The 25,968-nt window shown below is 44.4% G+C and overlaps 2 protein-coding genes and 1 non-coding gene across 4 annotated transcripts; 1 reads left to right on the top strand and 2 right to left on the bottom strand.

Annotated features, from left to right (window-relative positions):
* Nucleotides 1-1,152: 1,152 nt before the first annotated feature.
* LOC311345217 (uncharacterized protein) lies at nt 1,153-4,525 on the bottom strand (the record flags this gene model as incomplete). The annotated part of the gene is made up of 8 exons (XM_084469598.1): nt 1,153-1,822; nt 1,998-2,255; nt 2,456-2,557; nt 2,646-2,812; nt 2,979-3,134; nt 3,224-3,438; nt 3,623-3,835; nt 4,012-4,525. The coding sequence occupies 8 exons, from the start codon at nt 4,523-4,525 to the stop codon at nt 1,153-1,155; spliced, it is 2,295 nt and encodes a 764-aa protein (XP_084325724.1).
* A 3,966-nt stretch (nt 4,526-8,491) lies between these two features.
* AC3HAE_019687 (transfer RNA serine (anticodon AGA)) lies at nt 8,492-8,573 on the bottom strand. Its single transcript has one exon. It is a non-coding gene; the product is annotated as a tRNA-Ser (tRNA).
* Nucleotides 8,574-10,809: 2,236 nt separating this feature from the next.
* Nucleotides 10,810-17,674, top strand: LOC311344862 (ganglioside GM2 activator-like). Of its 2 annotated transcripts, none has more exons than XM_084469197.1 (4): nt 10,810-10,994; nt 11,254-11,406; nt 14,353-14,535; nt 15,542-17,674. In XM_084469197.1, the coding sequence occupies exons 1-4, from the start codon at nt 10,899-10,901 to the stop codon at nt 15,695-15,697; spliced, it is 588 nt and encodes a 195-aa protein (XP_084325323.1). In that variant the 5' UTR covers nt 10,810-10,898; the 3' UTR covers nt 15,698-17,674. The 2 variants fall into 2 exon arrangements, with proteins under 2 accessions (XP_084325323.1, XP_084325322.1); XM_084469196.1 differs by having other exon boundaries at nt 10,812-11,000.
* The last annotated feature ends 8,294 nt before the right edge of the window (nt 17,675-25,968 follow it).

Here is a 25,968-nt window from a genome sequence, read left to right as displayed (position 1 = left end):
TGTTTACACACAGTTATGCACTTATTGCAAGGTTTATCATCACTTACATATTCATGTATCTTGCGGGATTCGAACCGATGCTGTGGCAATATCGGAAGTATACATGCAATGCATTTTGGGTAACGTAGTCATTTTTTAACACAGGAACTCTTTTTCCATACAAATCACCAAAGTAATAAGCCTGTGATCATGCAATTATGCACATGAATGCATTTAATATGATGAAATGAATATAATACAATATTCAAATTAACTCAAAATGTCATATGCGACATTTAAAGTTACAACAGCATTAACAGTCTATAACTGTAAATGTAAATAACTCCCCCATCATGTTTCCCCTAACCTCAATTATTTGAGAGACTACATCTGTGTAGCACAAGTGAATAAAACAAATTCCAAATTGAGCAGCAGAGTGTTGGGTGTTGTGAATAAATGTAAATGATTCTGGCTTTGGTTTTCACAATCACCTTAAATGGATGACACTCACTGTCCTGTTATTCAAGAGGAAATTAAATAAAAACACAAAGGCTCAAATAAAATGATTAAACTTTATTGTAACAGGCAGACAACACAGAATATCCAGAACACAGAATATCCCCTCTCTGCATCTCCCCTCTCACTTATACAGGAGACACTGACCATGGAAGGTCTTGTAACACACACACACACACACACACTGGTTCATACACATAGTTTAGGAGGTCAGGAGTGCATTAAAGTATGTACATGCCCGTCCCTCCCCTTTCACTGAAACAGAAGTCACTGGCCACACACACACACTCACTCACTCACTCACTCACTCACTCACTCACTCACTCACTCACTCACTCACTCACTCACTCACTCACTCACTCACTCACTCACTCACTCACTCACTCACTCACTCACTCACTCACTCACTCACACCCCACACACACACCAGGTCAACACCCAACTAGTAGACCAAAAACCAACTTACTGGCCTGGTGGGTCCGAGGCTTCGGGCGGGATATGATCAGCTCTGGTTCTGCAGAGAGGAAGCTGTGGAAACATGAGGAGATCTCAGTGGATTTTTCCATGACAACAGATAGGGAGACAGACACGAACAACACAGAGACAGACAGACAAACAACAGAGAGCGAGACAATGGTGACTATAGCTGCCCTCCAGTCATCCAGGGTCTGACTCTGGACAGTACCACCGCCCCTTCTGCTGGGTGTGTCCAGTCCGCTTGCTTTTGTCCTGGCCACACCCCTTGCAGGTGTAGTGATATTTCTCCTTTGTCAGCCTCTTACGTGGCGGTTCCCCCCTTGCCATTAGGTCCTCATCCTCCTGGGCTGCTTTGTTCAGCCTCCAGGCACGTTGCCTTGGCTTGGCACCTGGAAGGCACTCTGGAGGAGCTTGCAATTGAGGAGCAGGCGTAGATGGAAAGTGGGGAAATGGGGGAGGATATGGAATAGGAGGGGCATGGGTGAATGGAATGTGTGGATAGGGGGGAGCATACGGAAAAGGAGGAGCATGGGGAAATGGGGGAGCATATGAAAAAGGAGGAGCTTGCTGGAACGGAGCTGGCCCAAATTGTGGAGGGAACTGAGGAGGTGGAGGTGGCGGAGGGATGACAACATGCTTGTTTGCCGCTAGAGTGCGCTGGCGGGGGAAAGCTTCCCCCTCGCGGTTTTCTGGCTCCTCAAACGCCATCTCTTCATGTGCATGTTGCACAGGGGCAGCCGGGAGAGTGTTGATTGGAGGGAGAGGCTCCTTGGCCAGGTACAGCTGTTGAGGGAGAACAGTGCCTTGCAGCAGCATGTTCCTGTCCTTCCTCTTGTCCCTCCTAAGCAGCCTACAAGACAAACATTCATTATTTTACATGTGTAAGCCTATCCTCCCTCCCTAAGGTTACTACATACAGTGTATTACATATTTTATAACAAGCATGCAGGTGGAGGTTTTTCTTGAGGTTAAATATTTATATACTGTCTTGGCTGTATGGGGAAGGTAAATGAAATAACACATACCATGCAGAGACCGTGGTGGTGTTCACCGGCAACAGAGCCAGCGTCGTCTGGACCACGATAACCCTGCTGTCCTCCAGCAGCTGTCTAATGTGGCTGTAGACAGTCACAATCGACTGAGGGATGGGCAGGGTTTTCCCCTTCTTGTCCTTGGGCCTGTTGCGTGACTGCTCGAACTCCTTGGCCAGTCTGAGGCAGACACACTCACTGACCCTGTGGTCTTCGGGGTCCTGGGCTGCTTGGACGTGAGTCATGTATAGTCTGTGGGAGAGAAGTATGATATGATCTGGACATGAACAAGGATGTAAAGTCATGAAGAACCAAGTAACAATGTCAATAGGGATTGCAAAGGATTGCAATAAAGTAATTTACACTTAATAAATACTTTTCAGTGACATGTTGCTGTCTCTTAATCAATGATTTGTATTGAACCAAAATGATAGCAAATTGTGGTCAAGCACCTCTCTGCCGCCTGCTGTCCAGGAGCAGAGCCACTCGGCTTCCTCGATGCTCTCCACGGTCCTCCTGATGCCCGTGCTTTCTTCCTAGCCTTCTGGGTGTAGCTAAACGGTGAAAGAGACATACATATTCTTCATTCATTCCATGGATGTATGTTTAATTCTGGTGTACAAAATAATTACTATTTTGTACCTTGAAGGCTTCTGGTCCATGGCATGGAGAGCTGTGTACAGGTGGACTATGTCTGCCTCCTCCTTGGCTGACAAGGCGGTGATTGTGCGATTCAAGCCAACTAGGTAGGCTGACAGGGCATCAACCGCATCCCATCCCACAACGCCCCTTGAGTCACATTGGCTGGTCTGTGCAAGTGAGAAAAAGAAAAACCAAGCAAATAAATGTACATTCTTGTTTCTAATATGTGAGCAATGCTGATTTTACATTCATTTATCTTATTAAAATGTAACCACATTTACTTGAGTCAAATATAGTGTTTTTGAGTAAGGTGTTATAGAAAGTGTTATTGACCTGTGTGACGAGGGGTCCGGGTTCAGCGTCACCCTCCACAGCACTTGGAGGATCACCAGCCGACTGGCAGACAATGTCAGGCATGCTGATGGTGTCATCTGGCTCATCCTCCTCCTCAATCACCTGCGAGGGGACTTCAGGGACATGCACCTGCACCTGCAAGGGGATTTCAGAGACCTGTGACCACATTTACTTGAGTCAAATATTGTGTTTTTGAGTAAGGTGTTATAGAAAGTGTTATTGACCTGTGTGACGAGGGGTCCGGATTCAGCGTCACCCTCCACAGCACTTGGAGGATCACCAGGCGACTGGCAGACAATGTCCGGCATGCAGATGGTGTCATCTGGCTCATCCTCCTCCTCAATCACCTGCGAGGGGACTTCAGGGACCCGCGATGGAGCCAGCAGCAGGTCACCTCTGTTGGTCTGGGCCAATAAATATTCCACTGCTATGCGCTCGCCTGTAACCAGTATAAACACAAAGATGAAGAAAGGACATACATACACACATCCATCTCCTACATGAATAGCACAATCTTCGCACAACAGAAATGCATGTCCTCTGAATAGGGGGGTGCCTAAGAAAAAGAGGAGGAGGGGATGTAATACTCTGGTCAATCAGTGTTGCTCTGAGATCTCTCTTACTAGTAGGTTTCCCGGGTGGAGTGAACTCTGACACCAGAGCACAACCATGGACACGCCGGCTGAGGTTGTTCAGATGGGACATCAAGCGAACATCAAAGCTTCTTAGGGTTGAGGCCCCCTCCACGTCTACTGCCTCCTTGGCCCGGCCCATGTTCCACCTCGATACCCCCTCCAGCATATACATTTGCATATGCACAGCATTGCACCGCCAGCCTAAGAAACAAAATACTCTGTTCAGTCAACCATTATTGTAAAGTGAACACATATGAATACCCGACAGTGGTAATTGTGTTATTTTGAATAATTGAACAACACATACTCAGTCATAACAGAAAATAACATTTTAAAAAGACATACAATACAGTAAGTATGCCTAGATGTGAATGCACCTGGAATGAATGCACACTGGTGTCGGTGGAAACTCTCCAGGGAGGAGGACCCCCTACCACACCTGAGGACATCCAACTCCTTGCCGCCCTTCCGGAGTGTCCCCACCTTCATGTACAGCAATACACCTGCAGGGTCTTGGAGGCACTCCAGGTGCTTCTGCTGCTTCTCCCAGACGTGGCGCATGCTGTCATGGTTCACCAGACGCAGTCTTGTGGTGTCCGTCAGGTCCCACATGGATTCCAGGAGCCCGGAAATCATGCGCCGCATCTCCTCCACTCCACGCGTCCTCCTCCTGCAGTGCCTCTTCAGTTCCCCTGGGCTGATGGATGCAAGGAGCTGTTCCTCAGTTGGGGGGTGTCCACTGTGGCTGTTCCTCCACTCCCCTCTCTTGGCCTCCTTCAGGCGTTGCACATCCGTCTGGTCCCATTCGAAAATGCAGGAGGAAATCTTGGCACAAAAGGTGCCATAGAGAGGGTGATGCTCCGTAGTGAGGCCGCAGTTAAAGCGCCTCATGAAGTGCCAGCTGTCCAGCCGCACTGTAGACTTCCACGGGTGAAACAGCTTTGCCACAGAAGACACACCTGTGAAAAACAACCATTCATAATAACATAGACCACAACATCTGTGTGTGGTTACACCATAAGTAAACTCCCAATTGCCTGTGCCACTTCTCCCCCAAGTGGCATTTGTATTAAATAAATACATTTAATACAAATGGTTCTAACCGTGTGTGTGTGTGTGTGTGTGTGTGTGTGTGTGTGTGTGTGTGTGTGTGTGTGTGTGAGCGAGAGAGAGAGAGAGAGAGCAATTTTCACCCACCTGACTGGCTGCAACAGTCCCGGTCGACATAGATCACCTCAGGTTCAGCTTGGCCAGCGTTCTGGTAACGAGTGACTATGCCTTGGCACAGATCCTCCAATCCTGCACCTTCACCCGTTGTCAAAACCGAATTTAACACCTGGCCAAACTAATTTCCAATGTTGGTCATCCAAGCAGCACTGTCCCCGATCACGCCAGCCAGCTTCTTGGTGATCTGTAAAACACAACACAAGCACTAAGAAGTAAACCAATTTCCTGTAATTATACATGTTATATTTTACGTACTTTTTTACTGTTGAAACCCTTACCTTCTTTGTTGAATCCATCTTCAGAATTCTCCCATAGGTGGATGTGATCACCCCCTTCATCTCATCCACATGGCTGAGGATGTCGTTGGAGTGGACCGTCTCAAACCATTGGGCGAGTGGAAGGGGCCTGAAGGGTGGTGGAGGAGGATAGACAGCTGCAGAGGGGACGAAGGTAGCCATCTTCATGTGGTGCTCACAATCCGACAGGTAGCGGATGGTCTGCCGCGCCCACTCCTCGCTGTGAGCTTCCTCTATCACAGACTGCATGTAGGAGGAACTGTTCCCGCTGGTCCTTGGCTTCAGGAATGTCATACATCTCCTGTCTAGAGCCAGCTGTTCCCCGCTGTCTTAAGGACAGCGGGGAACAGGCTCCTGTGTGCCACATCCACCTGTGAAAGAATTTCCTGGCTCCACGGGCAGACCGGCTGTGCGCACTTGCTGCAACGTGGATAGTCCCCTCCCACTAGGTAATAGCGGCTATCCACGTCGATCACCTCCCTGACCTTTCTGTATATCCCGGAGCTGTTCATCCTCAACGAGCACCGTGGGCATTTCAAGGAAATCCCCCACGTTCTCATTGGTGCCCAGATGAACAGCCTCTGCCGGGAGTACCACCCAGGCGCAGGAGGAGATGGTTTGGGCATCAGTGGGGGGTAAAACCAGCAGGCGTGGAGTTTTTGCCTCAGCTGGCCTGTAGGCTCATAGAGGCATTTGGCAACCCACACCTGATCGGCTTCATGAATTACCTTCCGAAACTGCTCCGGAAGAAACCCTTTCCAATTGATTGGAGTAGCAGTGTGGTGTTGCAGTGAAGTGGAGTGAAAAGGATGGACCGGAGATGGCGTTGATGGAAGATCGGATGAAAATGAAGTGGAATGAAAAGGATGGACCGGAGATGGCGTTGACGGAAGATCGGATGAAAAACTGGTTAAAGGATGGACCAGAGATGGTGTTGTCTTCTTTGGTGTTACTTTTGTGGTGGAAGTGCTTTTGTTGTATTTTTGCGGTGATGGCGTAATGATTGTGGCATAGTGAACCTGTTGAATATGATTCAAAAGACCAACAGTACCCTGCACCTTGGCCCCACAGGTGTCACAGGTCTCCTCTGCATGGTGGTTAGACAGGTGTTCTGCCTCCACAAGCTGGTTGAACCCATAGCACTGCACTTCCTGTCCTGCCACTGATGCCCCTGCCTCCGTGTCTCCTCTCCCTGCCTGTGTGTGGGATCGGAATCCTCCTGCCTCCGTGTCTCCTCTCCTGGTCTCCGTGTCTCCACTCCCTGCCTCTGCGTGGGATCGGACTCCCCCTGCATCCTTTTCTCCTCTCCTTGTCTCCGAGCTGACTGCTCGCCCTGCCTCCGTCTCAACTACCCCTGCCTCACTGGACCCAGCTCCTGATGACAGATCTGCTGGCTGGGTGGGGGGGGGGGGGGGGGGGGGTACAGACAATTAAAAAAAAGACAGCAAAGGCATCAACATCAGGCATTACTGCAAAATCACTGAAGCCCACCAGAGGAAAAAGCAAACCTGTAAACAATCAATTAGTAAATAACTCACTTACCTTGTGGAATACACAGGGGAAAATAATTTCACATACCTTGTGGAACCCACAGGAGCACTGAAGGCTTCTCCCGAACAGATCCTTCGTAGCACTATGGCTCTGCAGGGGGCAAGCATCTATTTTCTCCAAGGCCTTTTTCCATTTCTTGGCCCCTGGCCGTTTGCCAGTTGAGAAATGGAATTGGCCCTGGGCATATTTTATGCAGATGTCCCTCCAGTAACTGTCTGGCTTTCCTGTCTTAGTCATCTGCAAACTTTAAATATAAAACAGGTTAATGTTGAGCTAGGCTATGTGTGTGTACAGACAGACAGACAGACAGAGTGGAGGAAATTATTATAATACGTGTGTGTGTGTGTGTGTGTGTGTGTGTGTGTGTGTGTGTGTGTGTGTGTGTGTGTGTGTGTGTGTGTGTGTATGTATTTATGTAGTAATAATGTTATTATTGTTAATAATTAAACTTGGCACAAGCATGTCATACATCTGGACACATCTGACATATACATGCCCCAACACATAACCAGGCTCCACTACCGGAGGGGACGAACACAGCGCTAGTATACACAGCAGTCAGAAGCTCCGTTAGCAAAGTGGCCACGTAACAAGAAAGTTGAAATAGGCTACAAAGTTGAATATCATCATGCTGGCGGGACGAGAAATTAAATCGTTTACTGTTTTGTTTTTTATGGTGTTGCTTTTATGAGTATTAATTAATTAATTAAAGTTTCCAAACCTTTTTCCCGAGTCAGGTTGATGCGGTGAAGAGAATGGCTGCAACTCTAAAGCGATAACCGCGCCCCATCGGTCACGTGACCTACCTGTTCGGAAAAGTGTTAGGACCTCGTTCGGACCTCCAATGAAACTCAATAGGAATGTGTTCGGACCTGATTAGGAGCTGGTTCGGACCTCGTTCGGAATTGTTCGGACCTTTTGTTATGTGTTAGGACCTCAACTCTTACGTAAATAAGTTAGAACGTCAGAAAAAAAAAATCGTCATTGTTTATTAGAAAAGGTGACAACATGAGGTCACTAACAGGCAGACCAAGAAGGCTTCCCATACGGACCCGGTCCTACAGCGGGTTATGATATAAAACCTGACGGGGCGCTTCTATTTGAACGGGCGCAGCTTCTGTAGCCTTTACGGTAGTGGTTTAGCGGGTGAGGAAACGCACCGACCAATTGCATGCGAGTCAAGCCATCCCACGTGATACTGCTCACCAAATCAAGTATGTGCATTCCAGGAGGTAAACATTGCAACTAGTTATCACGCGGCACAATCAGTCACGTGACGTGATCTGTTAGGATTGGATTTGGTGGCTGGTAGGTTGCCTAGTGTGAGTGCGTCCTTAAATCGTAGGATTTGTTAGGAAGAATTGGTTACTTTTGTTCCCCCTTGCTAGGATTAGTTTGGAATTGGTTATGACTTTCGTTCCCTTGCTAGGATATGTTAGGAATTGGTTAAGACTTTCGTTCCCTTGCTAGGATTTGTTCGAATCGGTGACTTTCGTTCCCTTATTATGTTTGTTATGATTTGTTCGGAATTGGTCACGACAACTCTATAATCAGTTATGATGCCACCCGATTCTCCCAGTCTTTACAATGGCAACCACGATATGTACAGAATAATATATTCATGAAATAGAAGATAGAATGCAATTTAATAATAATATAGTTACCCTCCTTTTTACAGCCAAATTCGTGTATTAACAAGGACGTTGCCGTTTGAAACAAATGTTGATGTGTGTTCTCTAATTTGTTCGAAGACTATATTAACTGAAGATATGTAAAAGGCAACCGTTGTCGGCAGGATTCGAACCTGCGCGGGAAGATCCCAATGGATTTCTAGTCCATCGCCTTAACCACTCGGCCACGACAACTCTGAGATATACAAGTTAGAACGTCAGAAAAATCCTCATTGTTTATTAAATGTAAAATTTTTACATGTGAATGGAGCTCCTCTTCTTATAGCCAAATGTGTCTATTAACAAGGACGTACCGTTTGAAGCATCTGTTAAAGTGTAGTCTATAATTTGTCCATCTCCAAATTCTAGCCCATCTCTTTAACCTCGCGGCCACTAAACTACTTGCACATGACCCTGCTGGTACGTGAACAAGGCATAAGAATAGTGGCACATGGCCCTGCTGGTACAAGGACTAGGCATGTGATGGCGCTGGTGGCAGATGACCCTGATGGTACGATGATGAGGCAGAATCTTCTGACACTGTGGCGCTGGCCCATCACTGCCTCACCCTCCTGATTTTCTGGCTCCTGGATCTCCAAGACAACATGTCCATGCTCCAAAGGTGCAGAAGGGAGCTCATACTTAGTCACAGAGACGTTCTGCAAAGCTTATTGTATCAGTGAGTCCCAATCAGGTTTCTGGTCAGCCTGGCCTGGTCATGAATATTCTGTAGAGGAAGAAGAATATAATACAACACCATTCCGGTCTGCTCATTTAAATATTTTATGTGGAATACTGCACACCCTCACTTTTACCATATGCTGTTAAATACTGTGCTGTACATTCAATACTGTTTTTTGCACAGCATAATTTGTACACATTGGCTCTATTTAGTTATTAGGGGTCCTACGGAATCCGTAGGAAACCTATTGTATTCGTTAGTATTATTTTTTTTGTCTTCATATGTTACTTACAAATGCAATAAATAAGAGAGGATTTACCAAAAGGACTTGGCTTGTGTGATATTGCATAACTGCAGCATGTTTGTAGTTGTGATAAATGTGAATAAGGTAATGTGTACATCTACTACAGGTCATTTTTCTTTTCAGCTGCTTGTTGACCAGTGCAGAGCTATTTCTTCTGCTGGAATCTCTCCATGGATCTGGCAAGGTCCTATTCCTGTGGTTTCTTATTGTTTGAACTTTAAGCATTGGCTCCATTGAAGGAAGCGTGTAATTGTTCATCACATTATAACGCTGATGACAACAGTGACCCCTCTGGGGTCACTAACCCCCTTAAACCCCCTGGGGTTAAACCCATGACCTTGGCGTTAGCAGCCTCACACTCTAACCACTACCCTTATAGCCAATCACTTGGAGAATATATTAGCTGGATTGAAAATTGTTTTGATGATGTCACCAAAACAACTAGTAGCCCGGACAAGTTGCCAAAACTCTTATTTGTTTCAGAAAAAGGTTAAATGGGGAATAGGCTCAAAACATGGGTTGTTTCATATCAAGACGGCAGAGAACTTTCACGTAACCACAAAATGTTTTTCAACCATCAAACTTTGAATACAAAGTCAGACACTTTACCCTTTAGGCCTAGTGGCTTCTTATTGTTTGAAGCATAGTCAGTCGCTAGCCTGACATTGCCAGACTGATTTGCAACTGCTGACTAATCTGGATTATCTCAATTATCTATGCCCACTTGGTACATATTGGAAATAACTCAAACCAATCAGAACAATGCACCATGTGACACATCAGTGGCAGCCCTTTTGGTTGTTAATGCATCAACAGTGCTCAGGGTGCCTCTCTACGGTCATCGTATCAAACCCATCCCATATTAGATAAATGGTTGTGATTGGCACGACCAAGCCAGGTCTGCTGTAAATCTATGTGAACGAGCCAGACTTGTTTTCCAGAGCAAATATTTTTTCTGATTTTCCTGGTTTCCAGGCTTTTGAAGCTCCATGCTCTTACCAAGTAGGCTAACCAGTCTTAGTATCTCAACACTTTAAGATTTTAATCTGATATCCTAATGAAAAAAGACCTTAAAACACGTGTGACCCATCGAGTCTTGATAAGGGCATGATTACAAGATAAGCTAATAGCTGATGCCATTTTTTTTTTATAATGTCCTGTAGGCTACTCATCATAATACATAAAATTTGCTATGTAGGCTACTGGAAAAAGGTACAAACACAAAATAACTGGTATCCTTTCCCACTCACCAGAAACATTACTTTTAGGCCTACGCCATTCTGAAAGCAAAATATATGATCAATATATACTGCACGGATTTAATAAAATGCATGAGAAAGAATGCCTCTCCTCATGTTGGTTGCAGACGGAAGCAGCTTTGATTAAATGAACGGCCGCGGGGCGGCGCTGTCTAACGGTTGAAGGAGGTGGAGCTTCAATGTAAACACGGAACTAATGTGAATACCACATGCGAACGTCTGCAGTATTTCAGCCACTAATAGTTTCGTCGCTTACCGAGGTCAGTTGAGCAAAGATGAAGAGCTGTGCACTTATTTTGGTAATGGCATGCCTTGCGCTTTCAACGCAGGTGAATTGTAAATCCTACAACAAATCAAGGCACTTGACTAAGGTGAAGGTAAGGAAGGAACCGTGATACTGTCAGATTGTGTACAAATGCTGTGTGTGTGTGTGTGTGTGTGTGTGTGTGTGTGTGTGTGTGTGTGTGTGTGTGTGTGTGTGTGTGTGTGTGTGTGTGTGTGTGTGTGTGTGTGTGTGTGTGTGTGTGTGTGTGTGTGTGTGTGTGTGTGTGTGTGTGTGTGTGTGTGTGTGTGTGTGTGTGTGTGTGTGTGTGTGTGTGTGTGTGAACATTGTACCGCCTGTCTGCGCAGCTGTTTGCCTTTGATTGGAAGAATTGCGGACAACCAGATGCCCCGGCGGTTTTGAAGCAGCTGGAGTTGTCGCCAGACCCCATCGCTGTCCCGGGTGACCTCACCGCCAGTGCTTCGGGCTCCACTTCTGTACCGCTGGCCTCTCCACTCTCCGTAAGTAAACTGGTCCGCTGCTTTTGCAATTTTTAGTTAGTTATTGTTGTCGATGAATTGTCACGATGAAGAATGCATAGTACGTTAGTGTAGAATAACTCACGAGAACATAACAAAACGTTTAGCAGTCCCTTGGTTGTCTCCATTTTTGTGATTTGAATATAGCCAGTTGGGTTATTAAATTGAATAAAATTATATTGTATTTGTATAGCCCTTAAGACACCCCCTTGCCCTAGCCCCCCAGAGTGCAGGAAGAAATCTTGAGAAGGAGGGGTTCCCTCCTTCCGGGTATGGTTAGGGGTGCAATGGGTGCCACAAATGACATACATTCTAGCAAAACATTTCAAATCATTTAGTTAATGAAAGTAAATATAAATTAATAATCCAAATGATGATGGTGTGCTGGCCGGTAACCACAAGGGGAGTTCAGACATCTAGTCATAGTCACAGAAACATGCCAGGCATCTAGTCGCAGTCCCTGCAAAAAGCTAGGAACAGACGAAATAATGAATAAGAAGGGGTAAGGTGCACACAAAATATCTAGTCTACAACCTTTGGTATTGAAAGAAGGCCAGCTCCCAAAGACCGGAGGGGCCAAGAAGGACTATAAGAAAGTCCTGAACTCAGATTGCAATGGTTCATATAGGTTATTCGTTAGGTGATCAATGGTTTGTTTTGCTACAATCCTTACTTGTACTTGAGAGAGTAAAGGAAGATTAGATATAGGCTGACAGTTGCTGAATAATTCATGGTCTAAGCCAGGCTTCTTGAGTAGCTGTTTTCCAGTAGACAGCGAAAGGTACATGATGGGGAGTATAATATGAGCGTTCATATTGCCTGTACTACCTTTGCATGTTCATCCAGAGAGATTGTGGCAAACTCCAGAGGGTTGCTTCAGGGTGGACACATGGTGCTTGCTTCGTCATACGGCGAAGAGAAGGAGTCTGGTACTGAAGTATATGCTTCATTACGCAGAATAGAGAAACGTATCTGTTCCGTCTCCATCTTCAGAGCAGTGAGAAGGGCTTTTTTCCATTACACTTCAGTTGTGTAAAAAATCAACACCGTTAGGTTACTACTGTGGGCCTCATGTGAAACTCAGTGTGGCTTACGCCTTGTTTGTCTGTGTCTGTATGGGTGGTCTTCTATCAACCACTCGAGTGTTACTTAAACCGTTGCAGGCTAAACTTGTGACAGAAGGGTCACATGGTTATATCCCCAGGCTGTTTGGAACAATATGGTCACAAGTTCATGGATTATTTTGATTCTTTGTCTTTTTTTAGCAAAGGTCAACACGATCCAGGAGGACTTTACCACTGTGTGGTAACAGAATTTGTAGATTAGTGTTTATATTTCAAACATTTGGTGAAAAATCCATAGCTTGAGTCTAGTCTTTTAATGACCGTATCCTTGGAATTGCTTGTATATATTTAACATGTATAAATAAGAAAGAAAGAAAAAAAAGTCTTCTTTCAATGTCTTGTCATTCTGCTCTGTTTCTGAGCGCAAAACAATGTTCTGTATGGGACAGTACCAGGACAGCTCTGACAACATCGACATGTTGGTGGATGTGTGGACGGGATTGATGAATAAGTGAGCAATATTGTGCCTCAGGTTACGTTAAAGACCTACCCCAATCAGAAACCATGGTGTGACGATCTGTGATGCACTGAGCAAACGCGACCGCTGGATCACTACAAAACAACTGCATAGGAGCTACGGAGATCGGTCAACAGGGCAAAAACCTCATCACTCTTAACTTCCGACGGGAAGCTAAGAATGATTCTTATGTTAAGACATAAGGACGACATGACAGCAGAATTCTCACAGAATAAGCATGTCATTTAGTCTGCCACTAAATGAAAAAGTTAGTCTTTATCCCTACAAAAGAGGAACAGAAATGTACTGTTCACAGGGACATGTTGGTGAGAAAAGGCACCTTACCACCTCAGACGTCTGGAGAAATTAAGGGTGACCCCCCTCCCCCCTCCCAGAGGCTCAGGACTGGATAAAGATGAACCTTAGGGAGGTTCCTTACTGGGATTCTCACCCAGGAGGGGCCGGGCCACAGGGGGTGCTCTCCCCAGTCTACATGACATTTGCACCAGGCAGTGTAGGACTAGGGCCAGGAAAATCCTTCAGGACTCCAGTCGTGCACCGGCCTCTTCTCCTGGGTGACGTTGGAGAAGACACACCGTATTGTCAGGGCAAATGGAGGCTCAGGCTCTCTTATACGTTGATTTAATAAAAATGGTTATGACACTTTTTTTTTTTTTTTGCACTATTTTATTTCTAATATAATTGTATTTTTATTTAACCTGTTCACTCGTATAAAGTACTTTTACAAAAACATTTCTGAGGAGGAGACTTAACCGACTTAACTTTGTGTGTGACAAATTAAACTAAAACTTGAAATGTATTCTTTCTACTTTTACATTCTAGACTGAATGTATAAACACTTGTTTTCGCTTTTAGCTGTTACAGACCATAAAGCGGACTTCTCCATCTTTTATACCATATCCTCTTTGTTGTTCTATAGTTCTAGGTCAAAGTGTCACACAGTGTAATTTCTCTTACTTACGCATTCAAGTTTCCGTGCCTACCACTCACTGCATCCTTTCTCACCCACATTTGAATGAACCCCTACTTTGACTAAGCTCGAGCTGTGTAGCTGACCAGGCGAGAAGGTTTGAGCACCTGAAATTGCTATCTCCGCCTGTCTCATTCTGCTGCTTGTATATAACATCCAGCTGTCTTATCTATCTTGTCCCATCATTTTGTTATTATTGGAACACACACACACACACACACACACACACACACACACACACACACACACACACACACACCACTTCTCCCACGTTCTCCTTTATCATCTCGCTCTCCTTCCCTCTCCCTTCTCCGTTCCTTCTCCTGCATCATCTCCCTCTCCTTCTCCTCTTGCAGGTGAACATCACCTTGGAGAGGGAGGTAGCGGGATTCTGGGTGAAGATCCCGTGTTTGGACGAGTTGGGCAGCTGCCACTACCCAGACGCCTGTTCCATCCTGGACCAGCTCATCCCCCCGGGCCAGGACTGTCCTGAGCCGCTGCACACCTACGGCCTGCCCTGCCACTGCCCCTTCAAAGCGGTGAGTCTGGGTCGCTAGTGCACACCGATCGCATGTAGCCTTCATTATGGTGGAGGTATTTCTTTGAACACAAGTACAAACAGGCCGACATAGTACTGTTATACTGAACTGTAATTTGTTCATGTGTTATTAACCAGTAGTAATCTGCTATAAGCTTTGGAAAGCTGTTCATCGGTGTTCATCATTGTTGAGGTACATCCTGAATTTTGGCATGCACTTTTTCAGCTCATACCCATTTAAATTAGATTAAATAACATGGCCCTTTTTAGGTTTTGAAGTCTGAGAATACTTTAGTCTTGGTATCAAACATTGAAGGTAATGAACCAGAATTTGATCTCAATCTTGTTCTACATGAAGTGGTTCTCCCTGCCGATGTGGAAGAAGGCCTCTGTGTGGAAATGTTTGTTGGAACTTGTCTCTTATCAAGTTTTCAGTTGTCATGTGACTTGGTTTGTTGATGATAATCGCAGAACTGAAAGCGTTGAACTCAGAAGATTGAAATCAGAGAAAAAGGCACATCATGCAGTTCACTAAGAGCCATTTTAGAATGTAAATCATGTATGCTTCAATGAAGCATTCAAACAATATTTGAGTAGCTACTAAAAATGTTCTGCAAGACCAGGTTTGAAAGAGCTGGACAGAGGGCAGAGTAGCTACAACAGGAATCTGAACAATTAATAAATAGAAAATATTAGTTTATATACTTTGTTTATCATTTATGTGGAATTCCTTCCTGTTGGATGGAATTCTACTGAAGCAGGCAGAAGATTTATAGTGTTGTTTTGAGATACACTTTATTAATACATAGATGCAAATCGGAAAACGACCACATTCATAAAGGACACACGATGAACAAGCTTGAAAGAAACCCAGGCAAACACATCAGGAAGCAGAAACAAGCAACAGGAATCCCTGCACTGTTTTAAAGCATCTTGACGGACTCCATTCAGCCCTGTAATAATGAATCTGATTCTCCCCTATCTACCCCCACCTCCCCGTCCCCTAGGGTGCCTACTCTCTCCCCGAGTCTGACTTCTACCTGCCCAACACGGACCTACCGTTCTGGCTGACCAACGGCAACTACCGAGCTCAGGGCGTCCTGGGGTCCGAGGACAAGGAGCTGGGCTGCCTGAAGGTGGCGCTGTCGCTCCACTCCGGGTAGGACCATCTGCCGGTCCTCCTGGGAGGGGGGGGCGGGGGTTACTCAGCACAGGCCCATTATTTCAATACTGGAACCATTTTTGGGATGATTTTTTTTATTGTTCTGTTTTTACTGATTGTTATTTCTATTTTTGAAAATGTTTAAAAGGGGGATGCAGGAAGTGCACAGGGAAATGGGGGACAGTGAGTTTACACGTTAATTAGTGTAAACTGACTCATTAATAAACAAAGTTAAGAGTTTAATAATGATTTTAGAAATCCTATTTTTATTTTCTTTTTTTCAGTTTTTTCTGTAGCTCATTGACGCCAAAACGTCTCTTTGGATGCATGAGGTGCACACTCTTTTGGTTAGATTTGGAATGAGATAACTCAACTGAAAATGGGCTGATTTATGCTGCATTTGATGTTGAACCCAAAATAGACTTGAACAGGTCTTTATATTAGCTTGTTTAGCAAGGGCGTAAGCTGCTGAGCTCAGGCAGAGGGAAAAAACTAAAGCTGCTCAGATTTAAAAAGTAATATACATGTCCATTAACATTATTAATTGTTAATTATTAATTCATTATATTATACTTTAAGTTGATCCATAGCCTGCCTATAACGTCACAGTTTTTTTAAGGGCAAAGCTTTGTTTTTACCAGTTAAAAGGCATACCAGTTAAAAGGCAAGTTGTTTGTATTCCAGATGCTGTTTAGTTTTGTGTAAGTAGCCACCTTAAGAAGGAGAACTGATACACACCTCATCAAATTTCCATAGTGCCTTTCTCCAGAGCACCTTATCAGTATAAGTGCTGGAATAGTGGCTAGGGCTACCCTGGAAATCCAGAGTTCTCACGAGAGCACAATTAGAATTTGCTCAGCGAATCACGATGGGAACGAGCAATATAATCCCTCCCCGATGCCCCGCTCCCAGCACATTAACCAATCACATTGGTGTATCTGATATAGGCGGGCCAAAAGCGTTGCTGTTTTACCAATCGGATACGGCTGTTCTTATCTATTGGTTAGCTCTGCTGGTCTGGATACGTCACTCCTTGTATTCTTCTGATTGGTCATAGTGTTATCCAATTGCGTGCAGTGATATTTTCAAATGCATGCTTGGGGCCGCCCCTCGAGTTGGGCCATTTTCATTACTCGTTGCCAGACTCTACAGCTTTCTAGATGTGGGTCTGGATTTCCAAGCTAGGTTAGGGCTGTATGCAGTCTCATCTTTTATATGCTTCATTGTGCATTACTACCATCTGTTGGGCAATGATTGAACTGTGTTTGGATTTGTGGTATTATGGAAGCTGCATCTAACTGTTTGGTTGTCCCACTTAAAAAAGTATAAATTACATTAACTACATTTACCATTGTATGGGATGAAAAGAGCAGGTTGATGTTTCTTTAAAAGTATCAAAAATGGCTGCCAAGGTCCTATTAATATACACTGGATGGCTATGGGGGATGGAGAGTTATTTGTATACGACCAAAACACATGTAGGTATTATATTTAGCCTGTAATCATCTTTGGATAAAAAGTTTTAAATATGTCTTTTTATTTTTATTATTGAGGATTTAATCCCACACACAGATCTAAATGGTTAGGGTTAAAATCACTCTTCTTAATCTTTAACTGATTTATCTGATGTTTTGGTTGTTGGTGGAAGTAGACCTTCATCAGTTGTGCCACGTGTACCAATATCAATTATTCTGCATGTATCTATAGATCTGCATGTAACTATAGATAGCCTACATGCTTGGAATTGACAAGAACTGATACTGAATGTAATGAAATTATGTGATGAAATTAATGGTGTTTTTTTATTTCTCTTGATTTGATATTTGAGATCTCTGGAAAGCCTGCTCTGTGCCAGTGTAGATTATGTGTTCATTTATTCAAAACAATCCTGGTTCTTCCATTGTTCCATCATGAAATAAAATCACCTAGAATCATAAAATAATTTTAAAAAAATATGTTAATAAACAATAAATATGTACCATTGTTGTAGATTTCCATTTGTTTGCATATGTAAATGTGCCTGCAGACACTCGATATACATATACTTGATATACATATACAATGAACTTGTCTTGAATTGTTTCACCAAATACTTTATTAACTACACATTTAGTATTTTATCTGTTACTGCTATAACTATTTGTAGTTTGCCTAGAAATGTGTCATTGTGACAACTATAAAATGGGTAAACTTATTCTGATGCTGCTAAGCTATATGACCACTAGGAGCAGTCGTTTTCAACATTAGCTGTGTGTGTGTGTGTGTGTGTGTGTGTGTGTGTGTGTGTGTGTGTGTGTGTGTGTGTGTGTGTGTGTGTGTGTGTGTGTGTGTGTGTGTGTGTGTGTGTGTGTGTGTGTGAGATAGAAAGAGAACTGGCACTCTCTGGTAACTTCCGGTTTCTGAACTGGTTGCGGTAACACATTTCTGTCCATGCGAGGGCGCTCGTGGGGGCGAGTGCAGAATGAATGTGAGTCTACGGGGTTTCACCCTCAAATTCCACGTTTCTCAGGGTGTAATTTTTTGTTGAGTAATTTGAAAGTTGCATTCAAAAGGGGGGGCTAAGATAATACACTCTAATATATATACACAGCTGAATATTGCAGCAATTAACTTTGACGGAAAGTCCTTAAAGACCGGGTAAACCAAATTCAGTATTTTTCTTCTTATCATATTAATTAGGCCTTAAATGTGTCCCTCAAAACATGTAAAAAATATTTTTCCCATTCATCATTTCCTTGAGGAGCTAGGCCTCAGAGAATGTTCTGTGTGCAGGTTTAAAATGGGCGGGTCTACATCGAAGACCGCTTTACGTAAAGCGGTCTTCGATGTAGACCCGCCCCCTGCTGCCCTCTAGGTATAAATACATTAACCGCGCACTAGCATTCTGTGGTTTCACCCGTCTATGGTTTTACCGCTCACGAGTCTGGTTTGAATTGTCAGTTTGCAGCTAGCTTGCCCGTTATGCCTCTTCAACCTCGTTGGTGCATCTTCCCTGGATGCCACAGTGGGAAACGTAACGTTAACGGTTCGTTTACTTTATTTAAGTTTCCGACCGAAGACGGTCTCTCTCCGGTGATGGGCGTGGTTTCCTGGCCTGCAGCGCACACGCCCCCACCGTCCTGAGCCAGGGATTACTGCTCATTTTTCATCAACTTTGAAGCATAATTTTATATACTTCGCGATTTTTTTAGTCCTTCAAATTTGGCAGGGTGGTTAATAATATATTTTCCTGTGGTATTATAAACTCAAAACCCATAATTATTTTTGGTTTACCCGGTCTTTAAGATAATCTTTCTGATTCTGCTTTAGCTTCAGATGTCATCTTTTGTGGTCTCTAGTCATAATCAGTCGCAAGTCCGTCCCTGATCAATCAGTCAGTCAGTATGTTTACTGTTTACGTTTTAATTCGATTAAAGCCATAGCTCGATTATGCTCCTCAATTGGACAACTGCAATTGTCCGCGTATACATGGCGGTGAGTAAATCGATTCATTGGCCGAAGCGTGTCATGCCCCGGTACGATAGGTGGCGCTGTGCCCATTTCAACTAGTGGTAATAGAGCCGTCACCAGCAACAACAAACTCATTCGAAAAAGCGATGTTTCAGTAGACAGCTGTCAGTTCACTTCGGGTCCATATCATTTCTCCGACGCTCCATTGTTCCGACCTCTCGGTCGTATGCCGACTCCTCCGGCTGTTCTGCCGGCGGAGCAGTCCGCATACGACCGAGAGGTCGGAACAATGGAGCGTACATTTATTTTGACAGATGTGCCCGAAGTTACTACTTTAAAACCTTGTTGATGACCCACATTTAGAAAAACATGTACTTTTAATTCAGCCTTGGGTGAAATGGAAGCGTAGTGTCCGTGTGCTTCCACCTTTAATGATCAATGCATGCCATGTGCGCTCCCGCGGCCGGGACACAATTCTTAGGGGTAACTACATTCACCGGCTTCCTCCATCTTCTGCTTTTTAAATAAATCGTCGTTTCTCGTTATCCCTTATCCGACGGCGACAACAACAACAACAAGACTATCGTCTCCTTCTACTTCCGGCTCACGGCCCGGGAAAAGATCTCGAGCATGCGCAGAACGCAAATCAACGCATAATCCAATTCGATTGGCTACATGCACGCTTAGCTCGACTATGAATCGCATTATCTAGGTCTTAACTCGACTATGAGTAAGCCAATTCGATTCGAGTATAGCTCGACTAAGGTGTATACATGCATCTTAGTAATCCAATCATAGTTGGACTAAGCCAATAAGTCGACTTTCTTGAGTGTCATGTAAACGCAGCAGAATGCTAGCGTGTACGGCCAACAACGGCCCAACCTGTAAAGCCCAGTTTAGACCAAAGATTCGCGACGCAACGACTTGCAACGAGACTGTTTTAGAACGTCGCAGGGGAAAAGTTGCAGCAGTGTGAACTGGTCGTCGCAAGGCGGCTGATGCCGTTGCAAGGAGTTGCAAGGAGTCGCCCAAGATTGAACATGTCAAATCGCCAGGTCCAGTTTTAGAACGCAACGATGTGGCTATTTCTCTTCAGCCAATCAGGACACAGCACAGAACAATCTAGGCTTATTAAATAGGCCTACAAGTTGTAGATGCTAACGGTATTATCTTTGGTTCCAGAACAACGATTGTAGATAATGTTAGGCTTGAGCTGATTCATTGACATTATTTTAACGGGACCACCGTTACCGTTACACATTAGCCGTTGTTATGGTTACATGCTGCCAGTCCGACATGCTCCCATTCCGACAGTCCTGTGCGCGTATGCGTGTGGATTGTGGAAACATTTTTTTTCCATAGGGCTGCATGAATGAACATGAATGAAGTAGGCTATAGTAGTATGCCATGCGTTAAAATAATAATAATAACAATAATATATTCGAGCAAAGTATATTCCAGGCTTCCAAAACAAAATCTAGTTTTAGGGTAAATGGTTGGTTAAATGATTTGGGAAAGAACAGCTGATACAGCGGTAAGTTGTACTTTTAAATCAATGCATCTGCAAACACCGTACAGCAAACACATATGTTCTTGACCCAGACATCGTGTACAAGCCAATTACTTTTAGGATTGATGAGTATTTGATCGTGAGAAAACATAGTTTTACCGCTAGTGAGTGTTTAAAAGAATGAATGAATGCGGTTGATGCTTGGTGCGCGTGTGTGTGCGCGCCCATCTGTCTAAACACACGCAAATTAAACACGTAAGTTAAGTGTATAAGAAGGAAATCGGTAGGGAGACCACCTGCCGTCGCCGCCCGGTGCAGCGGTGTGAACTGCCCCGTTTTTAGAACGTCTCAGCCCGTCTCCTTGCAAGGAGTCGCAAGGAGTTGCGAGTTGCAAGCAGTTGCGTCGCGAATCTTTGGTCTGAACTGGGCTTAAGAAATCGAAAGGACATAACTCAATTATTCGACTTTTGAACTATAATCTATATTGAACTTGCGGAATCTACAATAAAATCTGCGATATTCCAACGACAAGCAGGTGAAAGAGATACATTTAGCCTTTTAGCTCCATAGACCCCCATTCAATCTGCACTCGCCCGCAATCACCCCCAGTGGAATTATAATGTAACTGCAACCGAGCTTGATACAATAGGGCTCAAAAGAGAGTGCCAAGGCTCTCTGCAGACGGGCTCTGGTAGTACCACATATATTCGCCTTCTGTTCAATGCTATATGCTTACGATTAGTAAATGATCCCAACTCAACATTAATTCCTCTCGCTCTCTCTCTCTCTCTCTCTCTCTCTCTCTCTCTCTCTCTCTCTCTCTCTCTCTCTCTCTCTCTCTCTCTCTGCATTCCGGTCATTCCTGATTTACCAGGGTGTGATTCCAGGTTCAGAACTCCAGATGTGTTTAAATTCCTCCCGCCCATGTGTCCATGCTAGATTTATGGTTTGTGTATATATTGAAATATCATATATGTATATAGTCTTGAAGCAGATGTTTATAACACAGGTATGTTTTTATGCTGTCGACACTTCATGTAAGCATACAAGTTTAGCATTTTTTTACCCAACACTGCATGCAAACCAACAAAATTACACACAAGAAAATAACCTAATCTCCATTTCTCTCTGTATCTTTTATTATTTAGCAGACAAAATTATCCAGAGAGTCTTCCAGTGAATGATGTCACTACTATCTACGTGAGGAATTGGTTTGGCGTCTTGCTAAACTCCAGGCACTGGGGGATTGAATCCAGCACCTTTCGGCCTATCCCCTCTATCCTGGGCCTCTATTTGAAAATAACTGATTTATATCGGCTTTTACCAGAATGCATCATGGGAGTTTTGGTTGGTGACACGCCACCCTATTGAGAGGACTCAAGAGAGTTGTAGTACTGCAGAATCCTAAATCAACGCATATTACTTAACGTAGGCTAATGAATGCTCAGTTTTTGAATATGTGTCTTGCCATAATATCAATCATTGCAGAATTAATGACTACACAATGACCAAAAGCTAAAATCCTATGGTTTCAGTCTTCCAAAATGGAGGCGGGTATTTTTACGCGACATGACGTCGAAATGTACAAGCCCTCGATTATTTATATATGGATGGCCAATGTTGTTTGTGATGTCACTAGAGGGTAGATTTGGAAATGGGTTAATCAACATCACATGGTTAAATATGGTATGGTAAAATAGGAGCCCTTTCAAACAGATAAGCTTTAAGTGAAACACTGGTGCTTGCTCCGTCTGCAGAGCGAGAACAGTTTACAAAACAGCCAGCCAACTGCCCTTTCAGCCCTCTAATTCTTAGGTTAATCTTCTGCACAATAGACCGGGGCTATTTCTGGAGCTGCCTGTGTTTATAGGAGGTACTAACATCCAGCACCTTACTTTCTCTCTCCCACTCACACACACACACACACACACACACACACACACACACAGATTATCGCTCACTGTCAACACACACACACACACACAAATTCTTGCCCTCAACTTAAACACAGACGTTAAACACACACACACACACACACAGACTGAAATGGACATCGCCCAAACAGCTAGACGCACGATTTCACACATCCACTCTACTCAGTATCTCTCTCTCTCTCTCTCTCTCTCTCTCTCTCTCTCTAACTCTAACACACTAACAGACTGAAATGGACATCGCCCAAACAGCTAGACGCACAATTTCACACATCCACTCTACTCAGTATCCTTCCTACTCTTTTTTTCTCTCTCTCTCTCTCTCTCTCTCTCTCTCTCTCTCTCTCTCACACACACACACACACACACACACACACACACTCACACAACTCTACTTGTCTCACACGATGTAAAGGCAGCAGCATGATGGAATCTGAAACACTACGTTTTGTAAAGTCAACTATTTATAACTGCGTCCCCCCGCCCTCGCCCACTTCATAACTCAGACAGTGAGAGATGCAGCACCAGTTGTTGTTAGCAACGCAGAGAGAAAAAAAAGTTGAAAACTTTCCACAAGACGGCAGCTGCTGAGTTCTCTGTTACCCATCAGCCCCACCAACTACAACCTGCTGTTACCCATCAGCCCCACCAACTACAACCTGCTGTTACCCATCAGCCCCACCAACTACAACCTGCTGTTACCCATCAGCCCCACCAACTACAACCTGCTGTTACCCACCAACTACAACCTGCTGTTACCCATCAGCCCCACCAACTACAACCTGCTGTTACCCATCAGCCCCACCAACTGCAACCTGCTGTTACCCATCAGCCCCACCAACTACAACCTGCTGTTACCCACCAACTGCAACCTGCTGTTACCCATCAGCCCCACCAACTACAACCTGCTGTTACCCACCAACTACAACCTGCTGTTACCCACCAACTACAACCTGCTGTTACCCATCAGCCACCACCATGGCGATGACAACGATGATGATGATGATGATGATGATGATGATGATGATGATGATGACGACGGACTGTGGGACACAGGAAACAGGAAAAGATAAGTTTTCAGGCCCTCTAGGTGTTGTTCCCTGTGGTATGAAGGAAACATTGAAGTGATCATTACACGAGACAAGTAAAAATAAATCAGAGCAGGCATATTATTGCCAATCCACAGTGCCAGTAGCAAACGTATGGCCCTGTAGTCCCACAGTTATAACACTGTTATACTGCAGTATACGGTATAATACCAGGGTGTACCTATTACTCATGCCTTCAGACCCCAACTGCTATCACATTCACTTCAGATCTATTTTGAATCGTGTTGCATTGATAATATTTTATCTCCCTCAGGTCTCTCTCTGTTGACCTTTAAATCACATGCACATGGTGTATGGTACTAATTGGTGTCTGTCTGATATATTTCATATTATATTACATATATTATATCCTTATTTCATTCATTTGCTCTTGATATTGTATATATGTATTCTGTACATGTGGTATGATGTATTTTGCATGAAGGTTTTCAATAGAGGCTTTTTCTGAACAGCAGGTTTTTCTGCAGGGTCAGAGGTCATGCTACTGTGGTCCTTAGTCTCAGAAAGACCCGGGAAACACTTGTCTTCTGGCAGATTAACACTTTCTGAGTGTTTAACTGAGCGGCAATGCTGCCGGGAGTTTGTCTGTGATCAGATTAGGTTCTGTGTAATCCGATTAGATGGCTTAAGCAGTACAGAGAGAAGTGGGGGACTGGCTCAGTGTCTGTGTTTGTTGTTGTTGATGCTTTTCAGGTCTTTGCTTGTTTTTTTCTTTCTTACATTATCGTTTATTATTTTGTTTGTTTTATTGATGTAATTTGTATTCCTTTTTTTTATGTCTGTCTGACAGTCTATCTATGTGACAGTAATTTTTGTTATATATTACATGTTTGTTCTTCATTAATGTGTGTGTGTGCGTGTGGTTGCATGTTTTTGCTCCTGTGTTTGTTTAACAGGCTTTGTGCTGCTGCATCCCAGCGAGGGCGTTTAGAGCTCATACGAGCGCAGCTCATAAGAGTGTTTAGAGCTCATAGTGCACAGCTCTACAGGGTGTTTAGAGCTCACAAGAGTGCAGCTCTCCTCGGGCGGTTAGAGTCTTCCTGTCTTCCATGTAGAGGTAGCCAGGAAGGCCTGCGGTCAGCGAAGCCACTGGCCACTGCTTTAAGCTCCTTAGGCACCAGAGTGTACCACAGACAGTCCTGGGCCGCCCCTCCCTACGTCTGAGAGAGGAGCAGGGAGCACATGATATCGCTGGTGCTTACCGAGTCCTCCAACTCCCCCGGGAGGGTTGAACCCGGGGTAGGGGTACTGCAGACTAAATCTGTAAGCCCCGTCTGGGTGCTGATATCAGACACAACACTATGGTTCTCACTATCTTATCTCATCTTACTGGTCACCCTATCACCTCAACCATTTTACATCAAAACAAATAAATGTGCATGCCTACACACACACACATGCACATATGTGCACAAACAAAGACTCTACCTTTCACACACAAACCTCTCTCTCTCTCTCTCTCTCTCTCTCTCTCTCTCTCTCTCTCTCTCTCTCCCTCAGCCAAACTGTCAGTTTTATTTGTCTACTGTGTGGTCGGAGGCGGTTGCCGTCAGGGAGTGTGCCCCCCCCCACACACACACACACACACACACACTCCCATGCACCTGTGGCCTACAGCGCGCTATGATGTCACCTGGTAAAAATGTGATGTTATCTGCACTTTCTGTTTTAGGGTAGGGTACCTGTTCTCCACCTCTGACGGACACACTTTGGAGGTTCGGCGTAGCAGGTGAGACATAAGGGGAGAAGGAGATGAAGGTGTCTAACTGGTCCAGTGTACCTCACACTGAGGTACAGGGCTGTCAACAGTTGACAACAGCTGTGACTGAGTGACTGGGGACTGGGGAGGCTGCACACCTTGTGTTGAACAGTAGACCGGATGAACACGTTTGCTGCGCTGCATATAGGTCTTGATTAAATAAATATAAAAAGAACGACAAATATTTAGAGAAAGTACTACAAAAAAACAAGATTGGTTTTAGGTGGAAACTTATAAAGACATTTGATTCTCTTAGAAAAAGTACTAAATGAAAAATAACGGTTGTGCAATAGAAAGTATTTAAAAAAAAGAAGGAAAGGTTGTTTATCGGTCTTGTCTTTGTCCAGTCTTGTCTTTTCCGGGACCTGTTCCTGGGTGGTAAACAGAACCAGGCACAAGAGGAGAGACGCGGCCCTTTACCGCAGCACACTGTTGTGCTCCGCTTGTCGCTTGTGCTGAGGTGAACACAAACAGCCCGCTGTGAGCCCTTCAGAGGTCTTTCCTCCATCAAGA

This window comes from Micromesistius poutassou (assembly GCF_964030765.1).
Source record: "Micromesistius poutassou genome assembly, chromosome: 6".
Lineage (NCBI taxonomy): Eukaryota > Metazoa > Chordata > Actinopteri > Gadiformes > Gadidae > Micromesistius > Micromesistius poutassou.
This window is presented reverse-complemented; position numbering and strand designations above follow the sequence as displayed.

Coding starts and splice junctions, on each gene's coding strand:
- LOC311344862 (XM_084469196.1), top strand. CDS start 10,899: ATGAAGAGCTGTGCACTTATTTTGGTAATGGCATGCCTTGCGCTTTCA. Junction 11,001..11,253: donor GGCACTTGACTAAGGTGAAG/GTAAGGAAGGAA, acceptor CTGTCTGCGCAG/CTGTTTGCCTTTGATTGGAA. Junction 14,536..15,541: donor GCCACTGCCCCTTCAAAGCG/GTGAGTCTGGGT, acceptor CCCGTCCCCTAG/GGTGCCTACTCTCTCCCCGA.